Source organism: Brassica napus, unplaced genomic scaffold (assembly GCF_020379485.1).
Source record: "Brassica napus cultivar Da-Ae unplaced genomic scaffold, Da-Ae ScsIHWf_2428;HRSCAF=3137, whole genome shotgun sequence".
NCBI lineage: Eukaryota > Viridiplantae > Streptophyta > Magnoliopsida > Brassicales > Brassicaceae > Brassica > Brassica napus.
The window spans coordinates 460,969-476,887 of record NW_026015767.1 but is presented as its reverse complement, the minus strand read 5'-3'; the positions used below and the strand labels follow the sequence as shown (position 1 = coordinate 476,887).

General features: G+C 49.1%; 1 protein-coding gene across 1 annotated transcript; it reads right to left on the bottom strand.

Moving 5' to 3' along the window:
* Positions 1–3,391: 3,391 nt before the first annotated feature.
* LOC111210281 lies at positions 3,392–4,581 on the bottom strand. The gene is made up of 2 exons (XM_022710564.1): positions 3,921–4,581; positions 3,392–3,786 (listed from the first exon to the last, which is right to left on the bottom strand). Exons 1-2 carry the CDS (start codon positions 4,579–4,581, stop codon positions 3,392–3,394), a joined length of 1,056 nt encoding a protein of 351 aa, XP_022566285.1.
* Positions 4,582–15,919: the final 11,338 nt, after the last annotated feature.

Below are 15,919 nucleotides of genomic sequence, written 5' to 3'. Positions count from 1 at the left end.
AGGCTGGTGGAAGACATGAGTCTGGTCCAAAATTAATTGTAGCAGTTGGTTGATAATTTTCAATAATTTTTCAACCAAATATTCCTTGTCTTTGGCTCTCGTCTTGCTCTCGGAAAATCTCTTCCAGTTTAATAAAAATTCGACCAAAATATTTAAGACTCGACCAAACCATCAAGTGAAGGTCTTTCAACCACAAGACAGTCCCTTCGAGAAATTAATCTACCGGGTCGATCTTTATTTTTATTAATCCTTGTTGAACCAATTAAAAACTGGTCGAGCGGGATTTTTCTCGACCAAAAATTTATTGGCTCATGAGGGTTATTACACTCTTCCCCCCTTAAAAGAATTCGTCCCCGAATTCTCAAAAAAAAACAAGTGTACACCCTTTACTGGACGACTGGGGTATCTGAAAAGAGTTCTGGATAATCAAGTCGGAACTTATCTTCATCCTCCCATGTTATAACAACTCTCTGTCGCTTTCCCCAAAATACTTGAACTTGCGAAATTTCCCTGTTCTTCAATTTCTTGATACGACGCTCGCCTATTCGCAAAGGACCTTCAGGTTAAGTGAGGTTAGGTTGCAAGTTCTCTGGTCGCTGCGGCTCGACCATATTCGGATCTGGTATATGCTTACGCAGCATCGACACATGAAATACCGGATGCATAGGCATATCGTGTGGAAGTTCTAGTCTATAGGCTACTTCTCCAACTCTAGCGACAATTTGGTACGGCCCAATGTAACGAGTAGCTAGCTTCCCAATTTTTCCAAATCGATCCTTTCCTTTTTGTGCAGCTACTTTCAAGAAGACTAAATCATTTACTGCAAAAATGACTTCTCTTCTACCGCGGTCTGCATACTTCTTTTGTCGGTCTTGAGCCTTCTTCATATTGGCTTGAATTATCCTTACTTTTTCTGCAGCCTCATCTACTATTTTTGGACCAAGAATTCTTCTCTCACCAACTTCTGCCCAACATACGGGCGTTCTACAAGGTCGACCATACAATGCTTCGTATGGTGACATACCAATACTAGAGTGGTAGCTATTGTTGTAGGAGAATTCTATCAGCGGCAAAAACTTTTCCCACGGACCATTCCAGTCTAAGATACACAACCTTAACAGATCTTCCAGAGTTCTAATGGTTCTTTCGGTTTGGCCATCGGTTTCTGGATGAAACGCTGTACTCATATGCAAATCAGTTCCCAAGGCTTGTTGAAAGGCTCGCCAAAATTCAGCTGTAAAGCGCGAGTCTCGGTCTGAAACTATATTTGCTGGTACCCCATGAAGCTTTACTATTTCCTCCAAATACAGCTCTGCTAAAGTCTCAACTTTTTCTGTAAGTTTCATCGGTAGGAAATGAGCAGATTTGGTGAGACGATCGACAATCACCCAAACTGCATCATTCCCACGGCCAGGTGCTCGAGGTAAACCAGAAATAAAGTCCATCGCTACTGCATCCCATTTCCATTCAGGGATAGGTAGGCTTTGAAGTAAGCCACCTGGGACTTGGTGTTCAGCTTTTATCCTCTGGCAACTTTGACACTGAGAAACCCATATGGCAACATCTCTCTTCATCCCTGGCCAGTGGTAATATCTTCTGATATCTCGATACATCTTTGTGCTCCCGGGATGAATGCTTAAGAGAGAATGGTGTGCAGTCCTTAGAATCTCCTCTTGAAGTCCTTCTCCTTTCGGAACAGTTACTCGACCATTGAGTAACAAAGTTCCATCACTTGCAACTTGATATCCTCCGATGTTTCCTTCGTTCAACTGCTCTCGTATCTTCTTCAGGTTCACATCTCTCATTTGATATTCTCGGATACGAGAAAGTAAGCCAGCTTGGCTTACTGCTTGTAGTCCTAGAGGTTCTCTTTCCTCTCCTTCTAAGGCAGCCAAACTAATCATCTTGAATTCCGCTTCCAAGTTCTGGAGTTCTTTTTCAACATCTACATCAACTTTCCTTCTGCTCAACGCATCAGCAACAACGTTGGCTTTTCCTGGATGGTATAGGATCTGCATGTCGTAATCAGCTATGAACTCCATCCATCGTCTTTGCCTTAGGTTCAAATCAGGTTGAGTGAAAAGATACTTAAGGCTTTTATGGTCAGTGAACACTTGGATCTTCTCACCATACAAGTACGATCGCCAAATCCGAAGGGCAAATACTACTGCAGCCATCTCTAGGTCATGTGTCGGATAATTCACTTCATGCTTTCTTAGTTGCCTAGATGCATAGGCGATTACCTTATCTTCTTGCATCAGCACACAACCTAAACCAACATGAGATGCATCCGTATACACGGTGTATGGTTGGTTAGGCTTAGGCAATGCTAAGATAGGTGCAGTCGTCAAAGCTTCTTTTAACTTTTCGAATGCTTTCTCGGTTTCTATACTCCATTCATAAGCAATCCCTTTACCGGTAAGACGAGTCAAAGGCTTTGATACGCTTGCAAATGCTTGGACAAACTTTCTGTAATAGCCGGCCAATCCGAGAAAACTTCGAATCTCGGTAACATAAGTCGGATGCGGCCATTCCTTAATAGCAGCTATCTTTTCTGGATCGACGGCAACTCCTTCTTCTGACACTCGATGTCCTAAGAAGCCAACTTCTCTTTTCCAGAAACGACATTTACTAAGCTTAGCAAAAAGCTTTTGATCTCGGAGACGCTCCAAAACTAGTCGTAGATGCCTTTCGTGTTCTTCTGCACTTCGGGAATATATGAGGATGTCGTCAATGAATATGATAACAAACTCATCCAGGTAATCCCGAAATACTTCATTCATCAGTCGCATAAATGCAGCCGGGGCATTGGTAAGACCAAAAGGCATTACTACGAACTCAAAGTGTCCATAGCGGGTTCTAAAGGCGGTCTTCATGATATCGGTTTCGGAAATCGGAATCTGATGATAACCTGAAGCTAAATCAATCTTCGAAAACCAGCTTGCGCCTTGTAACTGGTCTAACAGCTCATCAATTCTTCGGAGTGGGTACTTGTATTTTATGGTTACGTTATTGATTCCACGATAATCAATACATAACCGCATGCTTCCGTCTTTCTTCTTTACAAATAGCACGGGTGCTCCCCATGGTGATGAACTAGGACGTATGAAACCCTTGTCTAGCAAATCAGCTAACTGCTGCTTCAACTCGGCAAGTTCTGCTGGTGCCATTCGGTATGGTGCCTTTGCTATTGCAGCTGATCTGGGTTCTAAGGTTATACTAAAGGGGTTACTCCTAGACGGCGACAATCCCTCTAATGCCTTAAACACGTCCTCGTATTCTCTGACTACTGGTATTTCTTCCATGTTCTGCTCTTTCTCGTCTTCTACTGGTCCAGCAACTAAGGTCACTAAGTATACTTCTTCACCCTTCTCCAAAACGTTTTCAATTCTCATGCTGACACTAATGACGCTCCATCACTTGGTACTATGCCATGGTAAGCTAAAGGGGGTTGGGTATCTCTCTCGAAAACAATCTTCCCTCGACCACAATCAAGGTGAGCTCGGTAACTTGACAGCCAATCCATCCCTAAGATTACCTCGTACCTCTCTAAGGGGAGAACTAACAAATCAGCCGGAAAAACCATATCTTGGATAATGATTGGAACTCTTAGATTACAGCCTTCAGTTTCAAGAACTTGATCTCCGGGAGTTAGAACGGAAATGGATAAATTCACCTTAGTGAATTCTCCATCGAATTGGGATGCTACTTCAGGAGCTACAAAACTATGTGTTGCTCCTGAATCGAAAAGGATGTGGGCGGATATTCCACCCACAAGCAAAGTCCCTGACAATAATTGACTTTACCGTCAATTACTTACTCAACCACTTTTATAATACTTTTATATCACTAATTCACAATTCAATTATTTTTTTATTTTTAATAATTTATGCAACACTCAATCGGATAAGAAAACAAACCTGAAATCGGACCCTGAGGTGGTCCGGATGGTCCTGGTAACTCTAAAGCGTAATCCCTACCAGCAGTGGCTTGACGCTTAGCAGGAGGTAAGGGTAAAGGTGGGTTAACTGGTCTGGCGGGGCGAGCACTCGAAACAACAGGCTGAGCAAGATGAGTGCATGGACATGATGTCGCATAATGTCCTCGCTCTCCACACGTGAAACAAGTGATGTGAGATGGTACAGCCGGTTGGAACTGTCCCACGGTCGGACAATCCCTCCTAACATGGCCCAGCTGGCCACAAGTGAAACAAGTCGGGGTTCTAGGTCTAGAACCTCCAGAACGACCTCCCCGAAAAGCTCTACCTCCTCGTCCTCGCTGCATAGCAGAATGCGGCTGAGGCTGGAACGGAACAGATGGACGTCTAGGTTGTGTGGCATTGCTAGAAGAAGCTCTCTCAGCAGCAATGGCCTCCTCAACATTCACAGCACGCTCAACAAGATCAGCAAGCCGATGAAACTCTACTGCCTCAAGTCTGCTCCTGATATATGGGTTAAGTCCTCGAAGGAACTTACGGATAATCATCATCTCGTCCTCTCGACCATAGTGGACATACTTCCTGAGACGGGTAAACTCTGCCTCATAATTCCTAACAGATAATCCTCCCTGAAATAGCTCCATGAATTTAATCTCCAATCGATCACGGGCTTCCGGTGGGAAGTACTTTCGAACGAACGCTGTACGGAAGTCAGCCCAACTCAGATTGAAGTCTCCAAAGTTCCTCTCTACGCATAACCACCAACTGATGGCGTCCTTCTCTAATTTAGTAAACAGCCACGTCCTTTTTAAATTCTTCCGGACAACGGGTTGCAGCAAAGTTCTGCTCGAGATTGTGAAGCCACGCATCAGCTTCAAAGGGATCAGTGCCTCCCTGGTAATGCTTTGTCCCCAAGTTCTTCATAATCATGACTATCTTCAGGAAGTCCGGGTGAGAAGTGGTAGGTACTGGAGCTGGCTGAGCACGCTGTGCTTCTCGCTGTGCATTCAGTGCTTGATATTGCAAATTCACCATCTCAGCCATCAGTTCCAGAAGTGCTATCATAGCTGGATCAGTTGGCGCTGGTTGAGGTTGTGCTGCCGGAATAGGTGCGGCAGGGGCTGGTGGAATATGAGCGGCAGGAGCTGGTGGAATATCAGCGGCAGGGGGATGCAGGAGCTGCGGGATGATCTCCATGCACTGGACTATCGTGTACCACATCCACCTCGATGTCCATAAAGTATGGGTCTGGAGACAAAGGAATGTGCTCCGGTGTCTGATCATATGACCCTTCAGACGGGTCTGTCTCAAAGCTAGAGCCTGAACCTGAGCCCACCATACTGCCCCTTTTCCCTGTTGGGCTGTTCGAACCTGAGCCCACCATACTTGCCCATCCTTCCTGGATCCTTTGTCCAATCCTCAAATCCATCGGACTCTCCTTGGCCCCTCAAGCCTCCCTCACGGCCTGGTATGACCCGTGACCCGGCCACATGGCCAAGACTCTAACACTTCACTGAGCTGAGGTGAGCTGATTGCTAGCTGCTCCAGCTGGGTGAGCTAGTAGTCTAGCTATTGGAGCTGAAATGAGCTGTCCAGGACTTGATCCAGCTGGTAGAGCTACTTCCCAGCTTGGCCGAGCTGCCTTAGAACTCGTCCAGCTCCGTTGCCCTTGTCTTATCAGGTTCTGGTTAAGTCTCAGCCTACTGATGCACTTAACCATCCTTGTACAGCCATGATACGCTTGTCTTTGGGTCGTGTGACCTGACTGGTGCATCTCCTTGCACCATGGCTGTGCCCGAAGGCACTATCTAGAATCAGGGACATGACAAGTCTCCCTTGAGATGGATTCGTCCTCGAATCCGACCCTAGACCTTCCATGGAGAACTGTTGATAACATTCCGGAAATTCAGCCTTCATTCTTGCCTCGGTATCCCAAGTGACTTGCTCTTGTCCACTGCAATCCCAAATCACCTTGACCATCTCTATGGTCTTACGTCTCAGTGCTTTCTCCATTCTGTCTACAACCCGAACCGACCTTGTTTCTAAGGTGTGGTTTGTGCCTAGATCGGATGGTGTGGGAACCGAAATTCACACTGTCGATTTCCGTTTAAATAAGGAAACTAGGAAAACCCTAATTTCCCAGAGGACCCGGATATCTGCTAATTACCACACGTCAAGCAATCAGAACACGAGAATAACAACGACAAAGTATAATGAATCGAAAAAGAGAGCAAAGAAGATCTTATTCCGAATTTGCGTATGAGCGTTTACAACAAGGTATAAGCCTGGGCTCGAGAGCTGTCGGCGAGATTCCTAGTTCTAGTAACCCTAAGACGGCTAAACCTAATTGAGTCGCAGCTCGAAATAACAAAAACGGAAAATTGCCTAAATTGCTCTAAGTGCTAAGTTTGCTCTGAAAAAGTTCTCTCCCTTGCTCCTCGCCTAGGACTCCTTATATACTAGCTCCAAGGTCGGTTTACGCTTTTACTTTTCTGCCCTTAAGCCGTCATAGCATAAAAATGGAGATATTCCATTTTTCCCGATCTTCACAATTATCTTCAAAACTTCCGTATTTATCCGCGGAAACTTGACATTTATCCTTCCTCGTGGGCCAAGCGTGAACCATGCTGTGGTTCACGGGCTTTTGATTAGGAAAAATCGTAGGATGGGCCTCGAGTCGTGTTTTAGGTCCCTTTGGGCCGTCTTCCGACTCGACACGTTTACTACGAGTTTTCCGCGGTTTCTAATCGAAGTTTTGATCGATGGATTAGAATAGCGGGAAACATGGACTGAGCTTTCCACGGTCTACGGGAGATAGCATTCGAAGGTTTGACGAGAATGCAAGGACTGGTGTCGTATCGCTGTTCGGAAAGATTCAATCGCTACACCGCGACCGAACTTTGGCTCGAGCCCGGTCGCTACGTAGCGACCGAACGGGAGGAGCGCTCGGTCGCTACGTAGCGACCGAGCTTTGGCTTGAGCTCGGTCGCTACGTAGCGACCGAGCGGGAAGATCGCTCGGTCGCTACGTAGCGACCGAGCTTGGCTGAGCTCGGTCGCTACGTAGCGACCGAGCAGGACGATCGCTCGGTCGCTACGTAGCGACCGAGCTTTGGCTCGAGCTCGGTCGCTACGTAGCGACCGAGCGGGACGATCGCTCGGTCGCTACGTAGCGACCGAGCTTTGGCTCGAGCTCGGTCGCTACGTAGCGACCGAGCGGGACGATCGCTCGGTCGCTACGTAGCGACCGAGCTTTGGCTCGAGCTCGGTCGCTACGTAGCGACCGAGCTTTGGCTCGAGCTCGGTCGCTACGTAGCGACCGAGCGGGACGATCGCTCGGTCGCTACGTAGCGACCGAGATAGGCTGAGCTCGGTCGCTACGTAGCGACCGAGCGGGACGATCGCTCGGTCGCTACGTAGCGACCGAGCTTTGGCTCAAGCTCGGTCGCTACGTAGCGACCGAGCGGGACGATCGCTCGGTCGCTACGTAGCGACCGAGCTTGGCTGAGCTCGGTCGCTACGTAGCGACCGAGCTTTGGCTCGAGCTCGGTCGCTACGTAGCGACCGAGCGGGACGATCGCTCGGTCGCTACGTAGCGACCGAGCTTGGCTGAGCTCGGTCGCTACGTAGCGACCGAGCGGAACGACCGAGCGGGACGATCGCTCGGTCGCTACGTAGCGACCGAGCTGGACGGACGTTTGGTCGCTGCGTAACGACCTGTTTCGAGCTTTCGTCGGACATCTCGATTCTTTCTTTCGCCAAGCGTTTTCGTAAGGAAGAATCTATTTCGAAAAGTACTCTTCGGAGAAACTCTTATTTTCTTCTTCGGACGTTTTGAATGCTAAATTTGTCGTAACCGTTTTTGACCCCAACAGTTAGCCCCCCAGCCCGTTAGAGTTGTGACTCTAGCGGGTGGATAGATGACTTTGACAAGGTTAAGTATATTGGACGAAATTTATATTTAAAACTCCGCGAAATAAAAGTTGTCGAGGCGACGTTCCGAACCCATACTTCTATAAGTAGTGAGCTCTTGTCATTCATTTTCTTCACACCTTTCCTTCTTCATTTCTTCAAAAACCTCTCTAGCTTCATAACTTTCCTTTCAACATGTCTTCCTCCCAAGGTGATAAGAAGGATTCCGACGTCGAGATGGGTGAGGCCACTTCCCCGGCTCCGATTCCAACTTCTCCGGCGGAAGTGCCGGCTTGTGTTGTCGGTCATCTTTCTTTCCGAGAGAAATTAGTTCGTCGCCAAACCGAGAAAGGATTGGCTCAGACTGGCTCCGAGTTTCCGTCTCCCTCCGAGCAGGTCGTTGCCCCGTGTCGTGGGATCGACGTCGCGGCTCCTCTCCCGCAAGTCCTACCTGCGGGATCTTCCACGACTCCGATCTTTGTCGAGGACAAGGGAAAGGCCGCTGACTCTATGCCTCCACCTCCGGCCAGAAAAGAAATCGTTCTAGCATTGCGTGCTCCTAGCGCTGTCCAGGCTACTCAGCCTAAGAGTCGGAAGAGGAAACTGGCCAAGAGCGGTGACGGGGAGACTTCGCAGCGAGGTGGGTCGAGCCTAGCATCGGGACTTCGTGGAAAGGTTTGTTTCTTGTTTGAATTCTCGATCGTCTGTCGTGCATTCTCTTTACAGACTTAATCTTAGGAATTTTTTCTGTTCGCAGTTCATATCGTTGATCGATGGGATGATCAACGAATGTGGCTCCTAGACCAGTCGTCTTTCCGGGGAGTTGGTGGAGCTTCAGGGGAGATGGTCCGAAACCGAGGCTATGTTGACGGCTGTCGAGGGTTCTCACTCTGCGAAAGTGTCGAAGCTCGAGGTTGCGATAGGAGAGCTTGAGAGGGACCTCGGGAAGACGGCGAGTTCCTTGCTTAAGGAAAAGAAGGCCAGGAAGGCCAAATCCTCGGAGGTGCGTCGACTCCAGCGTCAGATCGAAAATGACGCTGGACTAGCGCGCCGTGGGATCCAAGAGGCTACGGATGCCCTTCGTGCGGAGTTTCAGGCTCGCTTGGCGAAGATTTCCGCTTCCCTGGATCTCCTCGAGTGTATCCGGAGCAGGGATTTCGCTTTGGCGGCGATTGAGGGCGGGATGGCCGTGGTTCGGTCGTTCCAAAGTGAGACTCCCCCGACCTTGGAGGCCGAAGAGGCCCGACTGTCCGGCTGCAAAGGAGATATGGCGGCCGAGGATGGAGATTTTGGTCTTATCCTGGCCGACCTAAAATCCGCTTGCTTCCTTCCGACGTGTTCAGAAGACCCAGAGGGGAAAGATCCGATGGTCGGAGAGAATGGAAGTGACGCGGCTCCAGGCTCGGACGAGGCGGCGGGTGAAGAGGGGGCGTAAGTTCTGAGGGTGATTTGGGTTAAATCTCTTGCGAGAGATTTGTTTTTTTTTTTTTATGTCTTTATGTTTCGGCCTTGAATGGCCTTGTTTGTATTTCGGGACTGGCCGTGTGTGGCTTTGAATCCCTGCCGCTCTGCGGCTTTATAATATGATAATCGGATAATGCTTTTTATGAATTTGTGAATAGTGGGGAGGAAGGTGATGAGTTGTCGTCTCATATCCTTCTTCGATTGTGAAATGTTTTATTCGAGACCTGTTTCGAGAGTTCTTCCGCGAGATGTGAACTCCGCGGGGGTGCTGAAGGTATCGAACGTAACATAGAGGCGTGGTTTAAGAATCTCTTATCTTTCGATATCATGCCTTTGAGATGTTAGAGACCAGTGCGCTGGGTTTAGGGCAAGACCTAGGTTTACTTTCGGTTTAAGGATTGTGCGGCGACTAACCGGCTATCGTTTTTCCTGTCGCGATTTCTTCCTGATTCGTATCGATGTAAAGTCCGCGAAAAGTTCTCGGCTTATACGACTTGTTTGATACGAATCGAGCATCTCTCCGGAGACCGGAAGTGCTGGACCAAAATTTCGGATTTCTTTTATAGCGCTATTATCCTTGTGTCGGATGTAAGAGAGTCATCTTCATGAGATGGCTATGTCTGTTTAGGACGTTTGTGAGTTCGATGTGATCAGCATCGGACTTGGTGGCGTGTGCCGTTGTTTTGATTAATTTGCGCAAAATAAATGTTAATGTGTGCATATATGTGTCTTTTTGTGGAGATTTCGTTTGCTCGGAAGAAACCATCTTTGAGGCATCTTTTGCGACGTCTCGCGATGCTAAAGGTTTGATTCTCCCAAGCGGCCGACTAATCTCCGAAGACCTCGTTGCGATTTCACGGGTGAGGATGTTTTGATAAGTCGAAAACACCAAGAGTGCGGTAAGAAGTTTTTCGATTTTTTGGGAGTATACGAGTATACGTACCCACTCCCCCCTTTTTTTAATGAGGGGGGACAGCTGAATTTGCCTTTCGGCAAACTGCCTACGTACTCCTTGCGGAGATCAAGCCGTCTCGTAGTTCAGTGATTGCGAGTTGGTTCGTTTAGTGATAGTATTTTTTGAGATGCATCGCATTCCAGGTTCTAGGGATTTTTACGCCCTGCATGTTGGCTATTTCGTAGGAACCTGGTCGGACGACTTTTTCGATTTTATAGGGACCTTCCCAGTTTGCTCCGAGTTTTCCCGCGTTTCGTTCAGCGGTGTTTTGGAAAACTTTGCGAAGGACCAGATCTCCCTGATTGAACCTACGATTCCGTACGTTGGAATTATAGTATCTTGCAGCGGCGTGCTGGTAGTTTTGAATTCGGATGAGCGCTCGATCCCGGCGTTCGTTAATGAGGTCGAGATCGTCCAAGAGCATAGCATTGTTGAGTTCCTCTCGTTCGGGTAAGAACCTTCTTCGAACACCGGGAAATTCTACTTCCGCGGGAATCATGCACTCCGTGCCGTATACCAAGGCGAAGGGAGTTTCTCCCGTTGCTCGCCTTGGGGTGGTACGGTGAGACCAGAGGACTCCCTCGAGTTCGTCGGCCCATCTACCTTTTTTGGCCTCCAAGCGTTTCTTCAGTCCGTCGAGAATGGTCTTGTTGATTGTTTCAGCCTGTCCGTTGCACTGCGGATATCTGGGAGTTGACTTGTTGAGTCGTATCTTCCACTTTTCGCAGAATGCCTCGAATCGGGTGGAAATGAATTGAGACCCGTTATCGGTTACGATTTCGTAAGGAACTCCATGCCTACAGATGATGTTTCTCCATACGAAATTCTCGACTTGGACGTCTTTTATACTCGCGTACGAGTCGGCCTCTGAGAAGAAATCGGTAAGCACTAGAAGGAAACGCTTTTGCTTTGAATTATGCAGAGGTCCGACAATATCCATGGCCCAGCGCATAAAGGGATAGGGCGATGTGATGGAGGAAAGAACTTCGGCCGGTTGTCGGATAGTTGGCGCATGCCTTTGGCATTTTCCACATTTTCGTGCGAATTTCTCGCAATCTCCGATCATTGTTGGCCAATAGTATCCGTGGCGTTTGATTTTCACGGCTAGTGATCTTCCGCCGGAATGGTTGCCGCATGAGCCGGAATGTATTTCCTCCATCACTTTCCTCGCCTTTTCTCCTTCCAGGCACGTCAAGAGTGGTCCGGAGAATCTCCACTTGTAGATTTCGCCGTCCACTGTTACGTAGCGTGCGGCTTGTGTTCGGATCTTGCGAGCTGACCATTTTTCGGCGGGCAGTTGCCCGTCGATAATGTAGTCTCGAATCGTCTGAAGCCATGGGGTATCACAACCGTAATCGGATTGCTCCGATGGTGGTGGTATCGTAATCTCTTCTTCCTCGTCGTCTTGACCTTCTATGAGATTGACAACGACTGGCGGTCCGATACTCGGATGTTCGATGAATTCGACCGGAATTACCCTTTTGAGTCCTGGATCGGAACTTGATGCTAAGGCCGCGAGGGCGTCCGCCTGGACATTCTCGGAACGGGGGATCCGGGTAAGGGCGAAACAGTCGAAGTCTTGAGCTAGACCTTGGACCAGCTTGAGGTACGCGTCCATCCGTTCGTCTCTGGCTTCATATTCTCCGCTGAATTGACTGGCCACTAACTGGGAGTCGCAGTAAGCATGGAGATTACGTATTTTTAAGCCGTGAGCCAAACGTAGACCTGCGATCAATGCTTCGTATTCGGCCTCGTTGTTTGAGGCATGGAATTCCAGTCTGAACGATTGTTCCAGGATCTCGCTCGTTGGAGATGTGAGACGGATCCCGATACCCGATCCTTGCTTGGATGAGGATCCGTCGACGTGGAGGAGCCAGGTGGAATTTGGTTCTTCGTTGGTTATTGCTCCTGCTGGAAGTTCGACCAAAAAGTCTGCGAGCACTTGTGACTTTGCGCTCGTCCTTGGTCGGTATTCGATGTCATACTCGCTCAACTCGACCGCCCACTTGGCCAATCGGCCTGATTGACTTGGGCTATGCAAAATTGTCCGTAAGGGAAAAGTCGTTAGGATAACAATCGTGTGGGATTGGAAATATGGTCGTAGTTTTCGGGCCGATGTTACGACCGCGCATGCCAATTTTTCCATCAACGGATACCTAGATTCGGCATCGAGCAAGGTTTTGCTTATGTAAAAAATAGGTCTCTGTTCCCCGCGTTCTTCCCTGATCAGGACTCCGCTTACGGCTGTTGCCGATACCGCGATGTATAAGAATAAAGGCTCCCCTTCCACGGGTTTTGCGAGGACTGGAGGAGTAGCTAAATAACGCTTCAGCTGTTGGAAGGCGTTTTCGCACTCTTCCGTCCATTCGAACTTTTTATTCCCTCGCAGGACGTCGTAGAAGGGCAGGCACTTATCTGTTGATCGTGAAATAAATCGGTTAAGTGCTGCGATTCTGCCGGTCAGTCTTTGGACTTCCCGTTTATTCTTCGGCGAAGCCATCTCGATTAGAGCGTTGATCTGTTTTGGATTTGCTTCGATACCGCGGTTGGTCACCAAGTAGCCGAGGAATTCTCCTGATGCCACGGCGAATCTACATTTCGTCGGGTTGAGCTTCATGTTATGGGAGTTTAGTTGTGCAAAGCATTCTTCGAGATGTGACACGTGATCTCTTGCTTTGAGGGATTTGACAAGCATGTCGTCAATATAAACTTCCATCGTTTTTCCGAGTTGTTTGGAGAACATTCGGTTCACGAGTCGTTGGTAAGTTGCTCCAGCGTTTTTGAGGCCGAAGGGCATTACCTCATAACAATAGGTTCCGCGATCGGTAATGAACGCAGTCTTCTCACGATCGTCGGGATTCATCCTAATTTGATTATAGCCTGAGAAAGCATCCATGAAGGATAAGAGTTCGTTGCCCGCCGTTGCTTCTACCAATCGATCGATATGTGGTAGAGGGAAGCTATCCTTTGGACATGCCTTGTTTAGGTCGGTAAAATCTACGCAAACTCGCCATTTTCCGTTTTTCTTTTTGACTACTACGGGGTTGGCGAGCCAGTCCGGGTATCTTACCTCTGTTATCGACCCAACTTTAAGCAGTTTTTCGACCTCATCGTTTACCGCGGTAGCACGTTCGGGTCCCAGCTTCCGTCTTTTCTGTTTGACGGGTTTGAATGTTGGATCGATATTCAGCTCGTGACACGTTATGTTAATGTCAATCCCTGGCATGTCTTCCGCAGCCCATGCGAAAGTGTTAAGGTTCTTTTTAAGACAGGTTATGAGTTCTGTCTTTAGAGGCTCGTGGAGATTGGCTCCAATCTCGACGCAGCGTTCTGGGAAGGCTTCGTCGAGACAGATTGTTACCACGGGTTCACAAGTGGGCTCGCGTTTTTTGTCTAGAGCTGCGAAGATACGAGATTGCCAGAAGAATTCCGCTGAATCCTGACTTCGCGTATCTTTGCTGGAGGTCTTTTTCTCCGCTCTCTTAGGAGCAATTTCGTGGATCGGTCTCTTTCGTTTTAGTTCCGCGGCGAAACAGACCTGTGAAACTCTTGGATTTCCCCAGATTACCTCGACTCCGTTGGGGGTCGGGAACTTGAGGCAAAGATGGTAGGTTGATGGGATTGCGCGCATGGTGTTCAGCCATGGTGTTCCCATGATAACGTTGTAAGACGCGGGGCGGTCAACGACTAGAAACTCTGTGATGTTTGTCACGGTTCCGGCTTTGACAGCGAGTCTAATCGATCCATAGGCCATGGTCGTTTCCCCCGAAAGCCCTAGCAGTGGGCTTGGGCATTTTGCGATCTCGGATTGACTGATCCCCATCTTTTCAAGAGTGTCTTTGAAGATGATATCGGCCGAGCTTCCGGTATCGATTAGTACTCTAGCGACGTCGATATCTCGAATTGTCAACTCGATAACAAGGAGATCGTTCCGAGGTTTGGCTCGATCGACCGTTTCTCCCCCCTTGAACGAGATGACATTCGCGCACGTCGAATCCCGCATGTCGTTCCTGATCGTTGAGTGGTTTTTGCGGGTTAGATTGATCCGTAAGTCCCCCTCCTTCTAGCGCCAAACTGTGGGAACCGAAATTCACACTGTCGATTTCCGTTTAAATAAGGAAACTAGGAAAACCCTAATTTCCCAGAGGACCCGGATATCTGCTAATTACCACACGTCAAGCAATCAGAACACGAGAATAACAACGATAAAGTATAAGAATCGAAAAGAGAGCAAAGAAGATCTTATTCCGAATTTGCGTATGAGCGTTTACAACAAGGTATAAGCCTGGGCTCGAGAGCTGTCGGCGAGATTCCTAGTTCTACTAACCCTAAGACGGCTAAACCTAATTGAGTCGCAGCTCGAAATAACAAAAACGGAAAATTGCCTAAATTGCTCTAAGTGCTAAGTTTGCTCTGAAAAAGTTCTCTCCCTTGCTCCTCGCCTAGGACTCCTTATATACTAGCTCCAAGGTCGGTTTACGCTTTTACTTTTCTGCCCTTAAGCCGTCATAGCATAAAAATGGAGATATTCCATTTTTCCCGATCTTCACAATTATCTTCAAAACTTCCGTATTTATCCGCGGAAACTTGACATTTGATTAGGAAAAATCGTAGGATGGGCCTCGAGTCGTGTTTTAGGTCCCTTTGGGCCGTCTTCCGACTCGACACGTTTACTACGAGTTTTCCGCGGTTTCTAATCGAAGTTTTGATTGATGGATTAGAATAGCGGGAAACATGGACTGAGCTTGCCACGGTCTTCGGGAGATAGCATTCGAAGGTTTGACGAGAATGCAAGGACTGGTGTCGTATCGATGTTCGGAAAGGTTCAATCGCTACACCGCGACCGAACTTTGGCTCGAGCCCGGTCGCTACGTAGCGACCGAACGGGAGGAGCGCTCGGTCGCTACGTAGCGACCGAGCTTTGGCTTGAGCTCGGTCGCTACGTAGCGACCGAGCGGGAAGATCGCTCGGTCGCTACGTAGCGACCGAGCTTGGCTGAGCTCGGTCGCTACGTAGCGACCGAGCGGGACGATCGCTCGGTCGCTACGTAGCGACCGAGCTTTGGCTCGAGCTCGGTCGCTACATAGCGACTGAGCGGGACGATCGCTCGGTCGCTACGTAGCGACCGAGCTTTGGTTCGAGCTTGGTCGCTACGTAGCGACCGAGCGGGACGATCGCTCGGTCGCTACGTAGCGACCGAGCTTTGGCTCGAGCTCGGTCGCTACGTAGCGACCGAGGTTGGCTGAGCTCGGTCGCTACGTAGCGACCGAGCGGGACGATCACTCGGTCGCTACGTAGCGACCGAGCTTTGGCTCAAGCTCGGTCGCTACGTAGCGACCGAGCGGGACGATCGCTCGGTCGCTACGTAGCGACCGAGCGGGACGATCGCTCGGTCGCTACGTAGCGACCGAGCTTTGGCTCAAGCTCGGTCGCTACGTAGCGACCGAGCGGGACGATCGCTCGGTCGCTACGTAGCGACCGAGCGGGACGATCGCTCGGTCGCTACGTAGCGACCGAGCGGGACGATCCCTCGGTCGCTACGTAGCGACCGAGCTTTGGCTCGAGCTCGGTCGCTACGTAGCGACCGAGCGGGACGATCGCTCGGTCGCTACGTAGCGACCGAGCTTTGGCTCGAGCTCGGTCGCTACGTAG

What these genes read in the sequence shown, in the direction of transcription:
- LOC111210281 (XM_022710564.1), bottom strand. Translation starts at nt 4,581, where the DNA reads ATGGAGCTATTTCAGGGAGGATTATCTGTTAGGAATTATGAGGCAGAG. An exon ending in ACCTCAGGGTCCGATTTCAG is followed by an intron (nt 3,787 to 3,920) that starts GTTTGTTTTCTT and finishes AATTATTGTCAG; the next exon opens with GGACTTTGCTTGTGGGTGGA.